Consider the following 18,610-nt stretch of genomic DNA (forward strand, 5'->3'; position numbering starts at 1 on the left):
TCAGGTTTATAATTGTTTTCATTCATTCAGTGAAAACAATGGCAAGCACATATTTTGAATTAAAGCATTATTTCTTGGGCTAATAAAAATAAAATTAATATTAAAACTTCGTCTTCTCTCTGCCTTTCTCACTTTCCTATATAATTCACAAATTAGGAAGAAAAACACTTTTTCGCCACTCTTCTGAACAAAGCTGTCTTGCCTGCTGCTTACAAATTTTTCAGGACTTTTTCCCACCCCAGGTTAAGACTCCTGATTTGTGATGATAGGTTCTGGCAGCAGGATTTTGGAAGAGGTATCTCGAGACTTCACGGTGAAACCCCAGCACTTCATTTAGCCAAGTCTGCTATTATTTTGCTGTCATCAGAACAGATGCCCGTGTATCATTCAAGAATAATGGGGTCCCACACATTTTTAAAGGATCCAAGTAAAACACGTGGGGCCAGTTTTTCAGGAAGAAGTCAGCGAAAACAGAGCAAGTGTGGGCCCTTGTCCCATCAAGTAGCTTATGAAGTTCAAGGTAGCTTGATGAAGTGTGGGGATCATCTCTGACTTTGGACAAGGAGTTTGGTTAAGGCAGAAACGCCATCCCGTCAGGAAAGTGCCTCCCTGAGGCTGAATTCCCTCTTGTGTCAGAAGAAAGGGGCCGCCAATGACCTCAAAAGCCCCTTCAGATCAAGAATTCTCAGGCCACCATCGGGGTTTTCCCTCCTTGGCCTTTTCCCCACCAATAAAGTTATTAGAAGATGGAGGGAGAAGGGCGAGTGAAGCGAGTCAGCATTTTTTCAATGGGACCGTTCACTTTACCTGGTGTCTTGTCCTCACGCAGAACCCAACCTAATCCTAGAAGCTGGTTTGGGGAGACAGACAGCGGGCTGACACCACAATGCCGTGTTTCTTTTAAAAAGGCGTCACCCAGGTGTGTGGGTTTGTAGTGTTTTAACCAACGGGGAACTCCTTTTCCCCTCTTCCACATCAACAGCTAGGTTACTGACACCAAGCTTCGGGTCTGGTAATAGGAGGGTCGAGTTGCCTTCTGTCAGGCAGGTATCATGATTATGCCCATTGTACAGGTGAGGAAGCTGAGACGCAGAGAGGTTACCTGACTAGCCCCAGATAAAGGCAGTCTCATTGGCTTAAGGCAGAGAGAAGCGCAGCAAATGGCAGAGCCTCATAAGCTCAGATCTTAAGTTAGCAAAACAAAAGATTCTTTCAAGTTTCATAAAAATCAGGTAAGTCACTACTCCTGAAGGCTGCTCATGGTCAGACGCCCAGCCCTGCGCCCGAGGGGAGAGGACTTCCTGGAGGCCTCAGCAACCCCAGGTCTCCTGGCAGGGCCACTGCTGCACCGGCTCCTTCCTAGAAAACTGAGCTCCTTCCCGAACACAGCCAACCTGCTGCTGGACCCCACGCAAGCCCCATCCCTGGGGTAAGAGAAGATAGTTCAATAGCTCTGGGGCCGGGGGGGGGGGGGGGGGGAGGGGGGGAGCGGGGAAGGGGGGAGGTTGCGGGGGGGGGGGGTGCCAGGGTGAGGACATCTCCAGGGACAGGCCTGGGGAGATAGAGAAGACAAACTACAGCAACAGAGAACAAACTCATCACCTGAACCCCCACAGGTGCCCAGAATCCTCGCATGTCACCCCTCCAGCCCCCCAGCCTGTCATTGTCCCCGTGTCAGGGGGGAAAGCAGGGCTCTTTCTTACTGATATGGGGGGGGGCAAAGGGGAGGGAAGGGGACTTGGCCAAAGGCCCCCATGGTCTATAAAGGAGAGCCACACTGAAGCCAGGTGGTGGGGGTGGGGGAGACTGGAGTCTGCTCTTCCCACTTGTTATGCTGCCCCCAGGACAGAAGCAAGGCATGTGACGGTGGGAGGGCCCAGCACATGGCATGACTGCTTGCAGGAGGGAACGCTGAGTTTGCTCTGGCTCCAAGTGCCCCCAAACCTCGCTACCTCACAAAGTAAGACATTTGAGGTGGGGGTGGGGACAGCAGTAACTAGATGTGGACTACCATCTTGTTAAAAATCAAAGTTTCTGACCAGGTTTGCTTCAAAGTTGCTTCAAAGATGAGCTGCAACATATCCAAGAGCCCATTAGCAAGGTTGGGGGAACTCTACGAGGATTTCTCCAAGATCAAACTCTACCTTCTCCACCCCAGTTAGTCTCCAGTCCACTGAGGAGGAAGCTGCCAAGAGTTTGGTCCTCAGAGAGGAGACAGAACTGCATCAATCAAATAAGTATTTATTCAGTGCTGACATGCCTAGGACGGTGATAGGCCAGCAAGAAATCCTGGTCCCTGTCACCAATTTGTTTATAATCTGACTAAACAGAGATGGACTCACATAAAATGCTTTGTAAGCAATCTGCTAAGATTTCACTGAAGGCTAGCCCAGAACGGGTACTTAACAAATATTTGTTGTGGGAATTGTTTGTTGAAACTTGTAGTTTAGCTAGAGGAGAGGTCCGGGCCTTGGCTGGGAAGGCTCCGCGGCCCAGGGTCAGAATGTGAGATGTGTGCTGGGTGGAGAAGGTTTTAGGCCACGGGAGAAGTGGTTTATCACCACTGAGTCCTGGGAAAAGTCGATAATGGACCCAAGATGGCTGTATATTCTTAAGCCTCGGTTGAACACTCACTCTGCCATGCTGTGGATGACCCCTGGTCTTTCTTACTGATACAATGACCTGTGGCCAAAAATAAAAAATAACAGCAGTTTTTTCAAAGTAGAGACTGCATTAGGGGACATCAAGAAATCCTATGGCCCTGGCCGGCTTTGCTCAGAGGTTAGAGTGTTGGCCCTCAGATCCAAGGGTCCAGGGTTTGATTCCCTGTCAAAGACATGTACCTGGGTTGCAGGCTTGATCCCAGGCCCCCCAAGCCCCCAAAGGGAGGGGGGATGGGAGGGGGCGAGGGTGTGTGCAGTAGGAAACCAATCTATGTGTCTCTCTCACATCAATGTTTCTCTCCTCTCTTCTCTCTCTCTCTCTCTCTCTCTCTCTCTCTCTCTCTCTCTCTCTCTCTCTCCCCCACCTCCTCCTCCCTCCCTTCCACTCTCTCTAGGAATCAGTGGAGTAAATGTCCTCAGGTGAGGATTAACAAAAAAGAAAGAAATCCTGATTTGCCTGCCTATCATTGGAGAGGCACTGTCACTAGATGGGGCCTAGGTCCTTTCTGGCAGCGGGCTATGGTTGTTACTTTGCTGTGTGCTTGGAGCTGTCAGTGAGGCCGTGGTGAGTTAGTTCTCTGGAGATCTGTGCGGGGGATTTACCCTAAGATAAAGAAGCTTCAGGGGGGCCCACACCTCCCCCTTCAGTAGACAGGCCCTCCAAGGCTTGGGAAGGGCTCAGGACTACGTTCATACTTCCACTGTTGGTAAAATAGGCAAAAACAAGATATTTTATAGTTAATTGGTTAAGACCACCTTCTGTTTCCACTCCCACTCTTCTTTTGCTTCCCTTTGTCCGGTGGCCCTGCATTGTGAGATGAGGCACATGAGGATATATGAAGGATATATTTATTTGGGGTTTAGTTGGACACACTAGTGTGGCTTACAGTTTCTTCTGTGTCTGCTTAAGGTATTGCTAAGCCATCCTGGTATAGAAATGGCTTCTGGGATCACTGTCCTCTCTCTGCCGGGTGCCGTGATGGAAAGAAGCATGGCCAAAGGGTAAATTGCAATATGCTTGTGTCCAAGGGCGCCTGGCACCTGAAGGACATGGTTGTGAAGGAGAAAAAAGATTTGAAATCCATGAAGTCAGACGCTGGCTTGTGGAAATTCTTCCAATCATCAGACATGTAAATGTGAGCCAAAGATTAGGTTCTCATTAAAGCTTAGTCAAAATGGAACTTCCCTCCCGTCAAGGGGGCGGAGAGGGAGGGGATTGGATACTTAGGGAGTTTCTTAATAAAAATATGCTTATTCAGATATAATAATAGCAAGATCTAGAAAATTAAAAATTAATTTGTAACCATATTTTATGTACAGCAATCTGTAACTAAAATATCATTTTAAAAGTAAAGAATGAATTAGATTTTGTGCTCATTCCATTTGTTTCATTCCACATGGTAATGTGAGGATGGAATGCAGATGCCAGATGAATTCAGCTTGAATAAAGCAGCGTGAGGAGAAAGAGCATGTGAAGGTCAGATAGGTCTGTTCAATAATAGAATGATCCTCCCTTGTCCCAATACTAAGCCCAGAGTGGTTATGGTAGTAACAGGTCTTTAATTCACTAAGAGGATTTTACTGACCCCTTGTGGAAGAGAGAGGTTGGTGCACTCAATGAAGATCCCAGTTTGGGGAACTTACTTTCATACAGGAAATCCTTTTGGGGGTAGAAGGGGGATCAAGGAGCAGAAAGGTGAGGTAGGTTATTCAACTTGAAATTCTCATATACTGTTACTCCTCGCATCAACTGTCTTCCTGACACACATCAGAGCTCTCATCAAAGGCAGATATGTGATGTTGAGATTATGGCCTTTACCTGTCTTAAAAAAAGGAAGGGAGGAAGGGAAGATGAAAAAAAGACCAATTTTGGACCCTAGCACAGCTACTAACTGAAGACTATAAGCAATTTGTTTAAGTTCTCTGAGTCTCCCCCTCCTCATAGGTAAAATGAAACTTGGATGATGTCTATAAATTGCCTGTGCATGGCACATAGTAGGTGCTAAATAAGTGTTTATGTTGCTATCATTAAACATAATGATGTCATACTTACTCATTGCCCTGATGTTCATTACACAGTTACTTCACACTCCTGCATAGAACATCTTTCAAAAAGAGAAAGGGGGGGGGGGAGAAGTTTCTCTTTAATGAACAATTTCCTCATTTGAGACCAGGTTTGACACAGTCTCTGATAATGCACACTTCTTGTTAAAGAAGCTTGGTTTCCCTTGTGCAAGCAGAATTCCATGTGAGGAAGGGGCAAGGGGGCAGAGAATACCACCTCCCCTCCCCAGTGGAGCAGCAGACCAGTCCTGGGCTCTGGTGTGCCTTCATTTAGCTTTCCGTAAGAAATGCCTGCTTGCCCCAGACCAGTGGTCGGCAAACTCATTAGTCAACAGAGCCAAATATCAACAGTACAACGATTGAAATTTCTTTTGAGAGCCACATTTTTTAAACTATATAGGTAGGTACATTGTTATTAACTTAAGGTACTCCTAAGGCTTAGGAAGAGCCACACTCAAGGGGCCAAAGAGCCGCATGTGGCTCGCAAGCCGCAGTTTGCCAACCACTGCTAGGCAGTTTGGCTCAGTGGACAGAGCATAAGCCTGCAGACCAAAGGATCCCAGGTTCGATTCCCATCAAGGGCACGACCTTGGTTGCAGGCTCCTCCCTGGGCCTGGCCCGGCCCTGGTTGAGGCTCATGTAGGAGGCAACCAATCGATGTGGCTCTCTCACATTGATATCTCTCTCTGTCTTTCCTTCTCTTCCACTCTCTCTAAATGATCAATGGGAAAATATCCTCAGAAAGAGAGAGAGAGAGAGAGAGAGAGAGAGAGAGAGAGAGAGAGAAAAGAAGAAGAAAGAAGGAGGAGGAGGAGGAGGGGGAGGAGGAGGAGGAGGAGAAGAAAAGAGAAGAGAAGGGGAAGAGATCAACAGAAGGACTTGTATACATGTATATAAGCCAAACCAATGGACATGGACAACGGGGGGATGGGAGCATGAGTTTGTGTGTGGGGGGGGAGGTTGGGGGTTAATGGGGAGGATGAGGACACATTTGTAATACCTTAATAATAAAAAATAAAAAAAAAATAAAAAAATAAAAGAAAAGAGAAGAGAAAAGACCTGCTCACTCTCGCCAGTTTGGCTCAGTGGTTGGAGTGTCAGCCAGCGGACTGATTCTGGTCAAGAGCATGTACCTTGGTTGCAGGCTCGATCCCCAGCCCCAGTCAGGGCAAGCGTGGGAAGCAACCAATCGATGTGTTTCTCACACATGGATGTTTCTCAGCATTCCTGGGAGGATGGGCTCTCTCAAGCAGGGAGGCGGTAAAATGTAGAGAAGGGGCATTGCAGACAGCCTTCTATGGTCCTATGATTAGTTTCAGCCTTTCAGTGAATCTGTCCCTGCACTGTCACCTTCCCAAGTGCTTCTCAGTATTCTCCCCCTTAGATGAGACGGGAAGGCTGGTGGGGAGGCTGGATTCGGCATTGGCCTTCCCCAAACAGAAGCCTAAAGTGGGCTGGACTTAGGCTCTGGCAGAATAGTTTTCCTTCAGGGCAGGCCTTGTTCAGGTGCACAGAATGCTCTGGGTGTGTCAGAATGGCTGCTTTTTTCTCCTCAGGCCAGAAGCATAGGGGATGTGCCTCCGATCTTCACCGTAAGAACCTGGTAGGCCTCTTAGTGGTAAAATTCGAGGGGAGGGGGGTGGAGTTTTTCACTCTCAAGTTTGTCCACACTGAGCCGCCAGCATTTAGTCAATTAGTTGAGGGTTTCCTCCCCTGGCACTGGTTCCAGCTTGGTGTTAGTTAGCTCCTGGGTTCTCTGGAACTGCCTGTGTCCAGTTTCTGCAGCACTGGCTCCTGTGGCCTCAATTCTCTGATCAAATAAGACTTGTTGATTTTCAGTGTGTTCAGCTTTTCTCTTGTTGTGAGAAGAGGGGTGTCACCTGATCTCCTTACATAGCAGACCAGAAACCGTAAAGCCAGACTTCTTTTTAAAGGACAACAATTATTGAGTTAATACAGAGGCCAGATGGAAGTGGGAAGGGGTTGTCACAGTGAGACCAGGTAGAACACTTCTGAAATTATACAGGCAGAGCTGATGGGAGTGGAGATGAAGACTAAAGAGATATTTCCAAAGAAGCAATAGCAGAATCTAGCAAATAATTAGATGTGATAAAAAGTATTCAAATAGGACTTAAGTTTCTACTTTAAGAAACTGGGTAATAGGATTAATACAGGTATACTAGAAATAGTCTATTTAACACTAAGACATACTAGGTTTGAGATGCCTGCATATCTATTCAAATATGCCCGAAGGAAGTTGGGAATAAGAACCTTAGGATGTAGAATCAGGAAACTTCCAAACATATAGACGATAACTGAGCCACAGTAATGGCAAGATCATCAATATAGAATATGAAGATGAATAAGAAACAGTATGTAACATACCAGCGCATATATAAACCAGGGTATCATTCATACTTTCCTCTAGAACAGTGGTTGGCAAACTGCGGCTCGGGAGCCACATGCAGCTCTTTGGCCCCTTGAGTGTGGCTCTTCCATGAAATACCACATGCGGGCACGCATGTACAGTGCAATTGAAACTTTGTGGCCCATGCACATGTTGGGGTCCAACCCCAGCAGGTCCAGGGGTTCCCAAAGGTGTGGACGGAGTCGGCGAAGAAGAAATGACACGGAGACAGCATTCAGTTGATCAGCAGCCTAGCCAGGTTCTCTAGCCAGGATCTCCAGCCAGGTTCTGTGTTTTATTGTCTTATTACATCTGTATTTATACCAGTTTATTTTAATCCTGTCAATTTCTATTCCAAAGGTTAGGGCATTTCTTATCTCCATTCCAGGGAGTAAAGATTATGTAGCTTAAGCGTGATTGTTCGTAGTTAAAGTGATTAACTACCCACCTGGCACTTAGTTAAGGGGTTTTATTCCCTCCCTAACTTCAGGGAAAAATTCCTACCTGGGGAAACAAACTTTCTCGGAGAGGTGACCTTGGTTAAAACACATAGTGCCAAGAAAGGGAGCAAACATATTAAGAACAGTATGCCATATATGCCAGGTCCCTTGAAACATATGCTGTGCAGATGTTTCTTCCCTGCAGCGACTGTGTCAAGCAGCAAGGATGGACCAGCTTCTGGCATGCGCGGAAGTCAGTATTTTGTGGAAAAGCCACACTCAAGGGGCCAAAGAGCCGCATGTGGCTCGTGAGCCACAGTTTGCCGACCACTGCTCTAGAACATTGAAAATTTTAAGCAAATTATTTCCTTTGAGACCATCCCACATTCATAAACCAGGAACTGCCTACATGCTACTTCTGCTAATCTTGGTGGGTTTAATGAACCTCTCAATGAAATCATATCAGTTCTCTAAATCTACTGCTGAGAGTATTTTCTCTACCTATAGAATATTTAGTAATACAGGCCCAAATTCCCATCTATCCCTGTGGTGGGCAGAATAATGCCCTCTCCCCCCAAAAGATGGCCCTGTCCTAATCCCTGGAAACTATGAATATATTACATTATGTTATGTTATGTTATGTTATGTTATGAATATGTTATGTGTTATGAATGTTATGGCAAAAGAGAATAAAAATTGCAGGAATTAAGGTTACTTGTCAACTAAAATTGAAATAAAGAGATACCTGGATTATCCAGTGGGCCTAATGCCTTCGGGGTGGAAAAGTGGAAGAGGCAATGTCAGTAATGCAATGTGAGATTCAATCATCCGACGGTGGTATTGATAGAAGGAGGCCAAGGAACATGGGCTGCCTCTAGAAACTAGAAAAGGCAAGGAAATGTCTTCTCCCCAAGAGCATCCAGAAAGGAACAGAGCCCTGACAATACCTTGATTTTAGCCCAGGGAGATTCACGTCAGACTCTGACCTCCAGGGCTGTAAGGTCATCAGTGTTTACTATTTTAAGCCACTACGTTCATAACAATCTGTTATAGCAGCAATACAAAATGAATAGGATACTCTTGTACTAAAACATACATATTAAAAGCATATAATCTTTCCGAACATCACTCTTTCTTCAGTGTGGTTTGGCCATGGTCAGTAATCAAAGGCTCTCTGATTTGTTTTCCTATTAAATCAAAGTTAACTTTATCTTCACGAGCTTTTTCCAAATTTTATGTAATGGGAAGAGCGAGGGAAGGAGGGTAATATTCTTAAATATATGAGAAATAATGAATATTTATATTGACTTGAAAATTGGCCTTTCAGAAAGCTGCCACATCTGAGAATGAAAGGACCTGGTCTGGTATAAAGGCACACCTAAAGCATGACATTTGGTTAGAGCAGCAATTTTTAAACTTTTTCATCTCATGGCACTTAATAAAATTCTGCTCCACACCAAAAATTATGTTTGTTGCCAAGCTGACCAAAAAACTAGGTATAATTTTGATTCATTCACACCGGACGGCAATTGTGTTGGTTGTTGTCACTTTTTTATTTGACATTTAGGGATAAGAGGTCAGTCCCCTGACTAGTCAGGAATTGCATATGGCACCGGTTGAAAATCTCTGGATTAGAGCACTAGTGCACAGGCAGCATGGCCTAACAGTCTCATTGATGTATCACCGTCTTAGCCATTGATGGTCTCTTTCCTGGTCTTGTTTTATACTTACAGGTGTATTTTTTTTTTTTGTCCTTACCAATATACTAGTAAAAATAAGTTTATCAACTAGTTTTGTTATAAACCGAAAAACTAGTATTATAGGATTGTACACCTGAAACCTATATAAATTCAGGAACCAATGTCACCCCAATAAGTTCAATAAAAAATAAAATAAAGGGAAAAACTACTAGCCAAATGATCATTCTTCAGCAACGAACGTATCTGAGATCATTTCTGGTGTTCTACTTTCACCAATGCACTTATTCTATCTCATAAATGCCTACACTGATCTGTAATACACCATTTAAAAGTTTTCATTGTCAGTAAATTTGGGAAATTCCACACTATGAGACTAACAAACAAGTTTAACTTCTGTGAAGGATGAATAACTGTTAATGATAAGAAAAATATATATAAGTCGGGTTTTCTACAATGGCTTTATTTTTAAACTTATACAGTTTCATTTAATAAAATATTACCACAAAATATCTAATTATACAGCAACAGAAAAACAAAAATACAGTTAGAGGTTATCCAAAAATAAATTCACAATTTGAAGTTGAAATACATGTTTTTTCAAATAAACAATTTAAGATTGTTTCAGACGGCTTTCCTCTTAAACGTCTGAGAGACACATGCTCAATCTTTTGAACTCAAACTAGACAACCTCTCAATAACTTCACAAGTAAGTTCTTCTATTAACGTGAGAAATAAAATAACCCTCAAACAATTCAATTACTAATTTAGTCACAAAATTTACTTGGCTACTCTTGAAAATGAAATCTATATCTGAATTGTGAAGAGGAACAAACTTTTTATACAAAAAGTTGAGTCTTCCTAACTGATTTATTTTTTATTAAATGATCCTATTCAAACTACTTTCACAATATATCTTCATCCTGAAAGAGTTCGAGGTGTTAAAATACGAAAAGCTTCTTTGGCCCTTTGGATAGAGGTACCTTATATGTAAACAACTGTAATGAGAGCCTTCTAGATGTGGACACTATATCTTACTGAGTTGGAGATGTGTGTCCTTGTTTCTGAAAGACATAGAAATTTATTTCCTTATAATAAAAGAGTTGATATACTGAGATTTGTTTTCAAATGCCTTATCAAAATTCATGTATATGTCTATAAAGAATAGGTTCAAAAGATCAGAGGAAAGCATTCCATAATGATATTACATCACAGGTTTTATTAATGGTAAATGTTTGCATTTATTTTTAAAAGCTTAGCTCTTGCTAAGCACCTTTAAAAAAAAAAAAGCTAATAAGCAAAGAATCATTTGCCATACAAAAACTATATTCACAAATAAGACTTTAAATTTAATCAAGTGAAAGCTAAAAACCACTGGAAAAAATACAAAGCAAAACTCTGCTGAGTCAATTCAATTGCTTTCTATCACTGAATATACAGTATTTAGGATGATACAAGCATACTGAACTTAAAAAGTAATTTTGTGGATTCAATCTAAGCAAGACTGGCAGTAAGACTAGCATAATGACAAGTAATTCCTGATTTCCACTCCTACCCCCAAAAATTTCTTCAAACTGAATCACTTGAACAAAAGGTCTCTTTTTCATTTGAGAGGAAGACCATCTGTGTTTACCAAACAGATCCTCATTTCATATTACAATGGAAAACTGAGCCCTATCTCCTCTTCCCAGAGGCTATTATACATGGCTTTACATAATGACCTAACATAGAATTACTCTTTTAGTAACAGTGTTGTGGCCATAAACAATCAGTTTTAAAAAAAAGAAAATAAAACAAGAAAAAACCTATCAAGTGCAAATCTAGAAGACTTCCTTTAAAGAATTACCCAAACCTAGCACACATACAGTATTGCTATTACACAAGCTTAAGCAATACAACTTATAAACATGTGTAGGATAATACACACACACTATGCCTTCTATAAAGTTTTAGTAGTGTTGCCAAGTTAATAATTCTTTCAAGGCACTGAAGAATTGTGTAGATGAATTTTCCAAAATATAATTACCAATTGCTTCAACTGTTAAAAAGCCCTGAGTCAGAACTTTCAATAGCTTCCTGAAATTATAGATTTCAGCCAAAATGGCACCTTTATTTACTTTATAGAAAATTACAAGACCAGTTTTGCTTTTTGGAGGAAAGAAGTCATGTTTATGAAACAAAATCAAATAGACTATAAGGAAAAGTAAGCTATTGGCAGTATTATCTTTCTTACACATTTTATACATGTCAATTCAACTTGCAGTTATGGATTTAGGTACCAAATTGACGTGGCAAGTCACCTTTCCTGTACCTGTTGCTTAAATCCTCAACTAAAAATTTCAATTTTAACCTCGGGTTTCCATCTCCTCCTTAATCACAAATATGAATAAATGCTGGAAAAAATAATCTGATAGAAAAGGAGGTAGAAAATGCTAATGTAGCAACTTACAATTTTAACTCAGCACCTCCACTGTCTAGTTCATATTTTAATACTCATTTCACCCACTGTTAACCATTTTTCAGTAAACTGAGGCTCAATCTAAAGGAGTCCCCCTCACTGTAGCAAAGCAATGTACACATGAGACAGCACTGAATAGTTTTTCCTCAAATTTAATGTTTTAAAGAAGTACAACTGTTATTACTAATACTATTATAGTTTTATATATTAAAACTATATAGTTTTATATATATAGTTTTATATGTTAAAGTTCCAAGGCTATATATGACTACCAAGTAATATCAGTAAGCATTCCTATCATAATAGTCAAGCAAATAAAATTGCTTTTTTGAGAGAAAAAAATATATTTGAAACAGTTACATGTAGACTTAAAGACAACTTACATTTTTCAACAAGGCACACATAATTGTGAAAATCTTTTACCTTCCCAATTTAGTACAAGTTCAAAGCTTAACTAATTCTAATGTTTAAAATGTGTTTCTTTCCTCTGGTTCAAAATGAACTCACAAACCCTTCCAATTAACAGACTTTTAAAACCTACTCAATTATGACTGATGATAATTGTAGGGGTGGGGGAAGAAGTTCTGTCATCCCCCAAATTTTAGAAACTTGATGTTTACCACGACTTTAGATCTTGCAAACACTAACAATTAAGATAATTCAGGCATTTATTTTTATATTTAATCAAAATTCTACTCCAGTTGGGGGAGGAGAAGGAGTTTGTGGTTTAATGGGTATAGAGTGTCACTTTTTCAAGATGTGATTGTTTCACAACAATCTGAATTTACTTAACACTAATGAACTGTACACTAGAAAATGATTAAGATGGTAAATTTCATGTTATGTTTTACCATAAAAGAAATGCAAAAACTTCTATTCCAAAGTTCAATTTTTTTTTCCAAAGAGGAGTGTAAGAGATCTTTTTTCTTTTAAATATATTTTATTGATTTTTTACAGAGAGGAAGGGAGAGGGATAGTTAGAAACATCGATGAGAGAGCAACATCGATCAGCTGCCTCCTGCACACCCCATACTGGGGATGTGCCCGCAACCAAGGTACATGGCCTTGACTGGAATCGAACCTGGGACCTTTCAGTCCGCAGGCCGATGCTCTAGCCAAACCAGTCAAGGCCCAAAGTTCAATTTTTACACAAATTATTACTATAAAATACTTTAGACATTCCGAGAAGATAAGTGCTTTTCCTTTTGGATTTTTTTTTTAAGCAAGCTGTATCAAAGCCTATAATTTCCAAAACAATTGTCAATTAAACTACACTGGAAACTGGTTGAAAGGCCCTTTCTATTATCCAATTAAATGCACTTACTGCTTTGATAAAATCTACATGATCCCCTTTTCCCTCTAATTCAAACACTTGACATTTCTTTTTTACTTTAGCAACACCCTACTGTTTTCCCTATCCTACCCCATCAATAAGTCTCTTAGTTCATAAATTTAACTAATTCCTAGTCCAAAAGGGTCCAAAATTGATAACAAAAATGGCAATTGGGCAACACAGACTAGAGAGTATATTTCTATCATGTAAAAATGAAGCAAGCTTTGAAATTTGAATTGGATAAATCTTAAGCAACATGCATTTCAATATGCTAGAATAGTCTTACAGGCTAAAGCCATCAAATATATAAATTTAAGAATTATTTTCAACATTATCAATTAATTTTATGCCTCAGTAGCTAGCTGGCCAATTTGCAATGTTTAAAATTAATAACCAAGCATAATTTGGCCAGCTAAACTAACCACTTGTCTAATATATTCCTATGCTAACACAAAATGATCTTTTCTTGAAAAACGATCTTGCTCCCAACAAAATTAAGTATGTTTATAGTATAGTATAAGCAGTAACAATGTTAAGTTATGTGAACAAAAACAATTGGAATAGCACCACCATCTGGTAAGTTGTATGTTTTGGGTAACAAAGCTGACAATCTTAGAAGAGAAAATGTAGGAGTGAGGGGGTAGAGAGAATGCAAATACTACTTGATAACTCTTATAAAACATTAGGAAATGCTATCAATACCTTTGGATCCCTCTTTGTCTATAGATTACTTTAAATATATGACTGCATGATAAATTCTGTATGTGCTAAGGTGCTGACCATTTTTTTCAATGTTGTTTATCTAGCCCCTGAAGCCCAATATATTTTTTAATGAATGGATATTAGTTTTGTTTTGTTTTAAATGATTCCAGGAAAAGTAAAAGCTCTTTGAGGTGTAAGATGAAGAGATGGTAATGAGAAGGAAACACACCTAACTGGGAAAGTACTGCTAAGCGACATATATAATAAGAGGTAGCAGTTTCACAGTTAGAGGAAAGTCACGTAAGTTCCTATTCTCTCTCACGATCCCCAAGTAAATTTAAAATAATTTTTCAGGTGGTTGAAAATGTGACTCGGGAAACATTTTCTATTCGTTAAGTAAATTTCAAAGTGGTACAAATACAGAAAATCACAAGTGCATAGCACTATAATTATAGTGACTACCTTTTGTAATAGTTTATGTTATTATATTTTTAATATGATGGAACTAAACAAATCTGGAAGATGAAATTGCCTTTTAGGAATATAAGTTTTAGCACTGCAGCTCAGAAGACAAATAAAAAGGATTTAAATAGAGCTCTAGACTATAAAATCCTCTGGTTGGCCAAACTATGCGTGAGTCAGCCAGGTGTTCCCTCTTACCAGTGGATCTACTGGAAAAGAGATGGGCGGCCTAGGGCATGGAAGAAAAGGAAAATCCTGACTTACACTGTCTTCAAATCTAAAAGAGCATAGTTTGTCTCATTAGGTGAACATCATCAGTCAGATGTTTTATCATTTTATAACTTCAAAATATGGCTTGAAAATAGCCTCAGGGGCCCTTTATTAGATAACTGAGTAGAGTCAATAAATTTTCAAATGTAAATTTATAAAAATTTTACCATTCTCAATGACGTTACTCAGCTAAACACAGATATGGAGTTACCAAGACTATAAAATCAGCCAGCAAAGCTCACCATTGTTTTCTCCAGCACTTGCAATGGCAGAAGCCATTAAGTAGTCAGAATCATCATGCTCTGAGGGCTAGAGACTTAATACTTTCAAAGTTAGTTGTTGTGGCAGAAAAAAATGACGTAAGAATCAGATTAAGAGGGGGAAAAAACTACCAAAAAGATAACTATTCTTAGGAGTAAGCTTATACACAGTATTTAGTAGACACTATTGTAAACAGCTGGTATCTTAATAATCTAGCAGCAATGAACCCCAAAACTCTTATTTATGTGTATACATATCCTAGATAAGATTACTCATTAAAAGGAGAGAAAATTATTCGATGCTCTAAAGTCAAAGTTTAAGTTTAAAAAATTTACGGGTAATTGGACATATTTCTGTAAATGTCCTAGTTACTCTTTGTAAAGTATTTATTTTTAGGTTATTTACTATGTCTTGGGTATTGTTGGCAATTTAAATAATGTCCTTGTCTGTAGGTATAAAGAGAGACTGTTTTCTTTATAGGAAGCCTCACTATCTGAGAGAGAATGGAAGCAAGGCCTAGAATCAGTATCACTGTCAGAATTAACAGATACAGAGAAGAAAGAACTGCTGCCTTTGGGCAATGCATTATCCTTCTCAGATCACTAGGGTATTGCTGTTGTTGAGTATATTAGAAAGGCTGAATCGAACTTCAGAGACCAATCAGGGTATTATTGTTTCACTGGACAGATCAAGCCTGGATAAGTAACCACAAGGAAAACTGAGGTAAACTTTTCACAGGCATTTTTTTTTAAAGGCTAACTGAACAGAACAGTGTATAAATTAACATAAGAAAGGCAATCATTAACAGCAGTTAATAGATACTCTCTGACTAATAATTTTCCTCCCTACAGTTCCCCACTATAATTTTTCCTTTTCATGTCTACCCATCATTTTGATACTGGCAACTGAATTCAAGTTTCCTTTTCCCTTTAAATCTAGAAAAATAAGCTAAATGCAAAGCCATTATTCTCTTATTCTATGCTTCCATTTACTCTAAGGCAGCCGTTCTCAACCTGTGGGTCGCGACCCCTTTGGGGGTCGAACGACCCTTTCACAGGGGTCGCCTAAGACCATCCTGCATATCAGATATTTACATTATGATTCATAACAGTAGCAAAATTACAGTTATGAAGTAGCAACGAAAATAATTTTATGGTTGGGGGTCACCACAACATGAGGAACTGTATTTAAAGGGCCAGAAGGTTAAGAACCACTGCTCTAAGGATTCAGAAACAATCATTTGGATAACTTTATGTTACCTTAAAAAAAAATCACTCTTTAATATTCCCCACATGTGACAGAATAGTTTGACTTGCCCCTTTCATTTAATGCATAACTTTTCTGAGTACCTGTGTCAACTCACTGTATCAAATTATGATAAACTGAAGGATAGCATATTATAACGAAATGTATCTTCTGAGGTCTAACAAATTTATAACAGAAGATCTTTAAAGGATTTTTCCTCCTTCATAGATTTTCCCCTCAGCCAATAATAAATTATCTATGAAGTACATGGATTTGATGTTTAAAATTAAAATAAAAACATAAAACACACACGACTTCAAACACTGTTTTGTAGAGTTATTTTGTTCTGGTACATTTACAGTTTAATTATACTCTAGTAAAGAAACTATAATATCCAAAATTAATTCATTAGAACCTCCAACTAGTTTAAAGGCTTACTAAGATCTCATGACCAAATACCTTAGCTAACAAAACACACTGAGTTTCTTGTCAATACAAAAGAATCCTTCGTTCAATAGCCTTGCGACAGATTGGACATTCACTCATTCGGTCTCCACAGAGTTGGCAAGTTCCATGGCCACAGAGGAAAATCATATTCTTTAGACGATCCAAACACACTGGGCACATTGTCTGGATGGGAGATAATAAATAAAATAATAAATGCTGAGACATTTTATATTTTGAAAGTGTAGCATGTGACAACTCTGTAACATCATTTTCTTTTGTTTTAGGTAAGTAATCTTTTGTTGCTTAGAATTTTTTTTAACTTAAAAAAAATTATTTTTAATTGAATGCCCAGCAGGAGAATTTGTGGCCGGTCAACCTTTTTCCATATGCCCAATCTCCACATGGCTGCTAGTGAAGATTTAAAATAAAAGAGGAGAGAGTTATTCAGGTGCTTTCTCTTGGTAGCCCTGAAGAGGCCCTGAAAAAAAAATCCCATCAATTCCTCAGAAAATGAAGTGTGTCTTAGTGTTTAAATACTTTAATGATGAAACATGGTAATAAAGATAATTTAAGGAAGAAACTTCTTTGAATGGTAAACTTTGGATAAAGGTAGAGCTGAGTTATTCTTTTAGGATCCATATACGGTGCCATTATCTATATATATAAAAGCGTAATATGCAAATCAACTAGACAGCGGAACAACTGGTTGGCTATGACGGGCACTGACTCCCAGGGGGCAGATGCTCAATGCAGGCCCTGATTACTTGATCGGAGCCTGCTGGCCAACCTCTTGGTACCTCCTCCCGGCCAGTAGGCTCTGATCGCCTGATGGGGAATGGGGAACTGGGGGTGGGTGGCAGTGAACATGGGTGGTGCCAGGGCCCCAATCACCCCACCAGTCACCCCACACACAGAGGGCGACTGGCAGAGGTGGCAGGGGGTGGGGCCGACTGCTGACAGGTGGGGAAGATCAGCTCTGATTGCAGGCCAGGCCTAGCGACCCTACCCGTGCATGAATTTCATGCACCAGGCCTCTAGTCAACACTAATAAAAGAGAAAAATGGTAATTGGCGTACGAGCTACCCTTTTCATTGGCTAATCAGGGCTATATGCAAATTAACTGCCAACTAAGATTGGCAGTTAACTGCCAACAAGATGGCGGTTAATTTGCATATGTAGGCACAATGCAGGGAGGCCAAAGGGAAAGCAGGAAGAAGCCCCCTGCCACTGACAGTGATTGGAAACCCAGGGGGGAGCTAAGAGCTGGGGGGGAGTTAAGAGCAGCCTTTGCCCTGCCCCCCAGCCATGATCAGAGAATCAGGCGCCTTTTCCGCCCTGGCCAGTGATAGCAGGAAGTAGGGGTGGAGCCAGCGATGGGAGCTGGGCACGGTCGAAGCTGGCAGTCCCAGGAGCTAGGGTTCCCTTGCCTGGGCCTAAAGCGAAGCCCATGATCGTGGGGCCACTGCCACTGCAGGTCCCCGCTGCCTGGGCCAGACGCCTAGGCCAGAGGCGTCAGGCCTGGGCAAGGGGCCGATCTTGCGATTGGAGGGTGATGGGGGTCAACACCTGAGGGCTCCCAGTATGTGAGAGGAGGCAGGCTGGGCTGAGGGACACTCCCCCCGACACACACACCCAGTGCACGAATTTCATGCACCGGGCCCCTAGTTTATTATAAAAAGAATTTTAATTCACAATCTTATCTAATAAGAGAAACATGCAAATTGACCATACCTCCGCTACACCCACAAGCCACGCCCACCGGCCAATCAGGAGCAAGTATGCAAATAAAATCAACCAAGATGGTGGCGGCCATGGAGCTGGAGCAAACAGGAGGCTTGGGTTGCCCCCGGCGATGAAGGAAGCCAAACTTCCCACCTGCCCTGGCCGGCTGTGAGCTCCGCTCAAGGCTACAAAGTTTCAATTATAAAAGATAAATAAATCCCAGATACCTGCTTCCAGCCGCTGTGGCCTCAGATCAAGGAGGGTCTGGGAGCCTGGGTTGCCCGGGGCCGTGGCCAGCCAGCAAACAGCCATCAGCCACTCACCCAGGCTGGCCAGGCACCCCAGTGGGGACCCCCACCCTGAAGGGGGTGTGGCCAGCTTGAAAACAGCCCTCAGCCCCTCACCCAGGCTGGCCACAGCCCCCCAGCAGGGACCCTCA

The 18,610-nt window shown here is 41.1% G+C and overlaps 1 protein-coding gene across 1 annotated transcript in view; it reads right to left on the bottom strand.

Moving 5' to 3' along the window:
* Nucleotides 1-9,713: 9,713 nt before the first annotated feature.
* MIB1 (MIB E3 ubiquitin protein ligase 1) overlaps nt 9,714-18,610 on the bottom strand; it is a 132,765-nt gene continuing 123,868 nt past the window's right edge. The window contains exon 21 of the mRNA XM_059706485.1: nt 9,714-16,632. Coding sequence (XP_059562468.1) covers nt 16,492-16,632 — 141 coding nt within the window. The 3' untranslated portion in view covers nt 9,714-16,491. The remainder of the gene's footprint in view (nt 16,633-18,610) is intronic.

Source organism: Myotis daubentonii, chromosome 8 (genome assembly GCF_963259705.1).
Source record: "Myotis daubentonii chromosome 8, mMyoDau2.1, whole genome shotgun sequence".
Lineage (NCBI taxonomy): Eukaryota > Metazoa > Chordata > Mammalia > Chiroptera > Vespertilionidae > Myotis > Myotis daubentonii.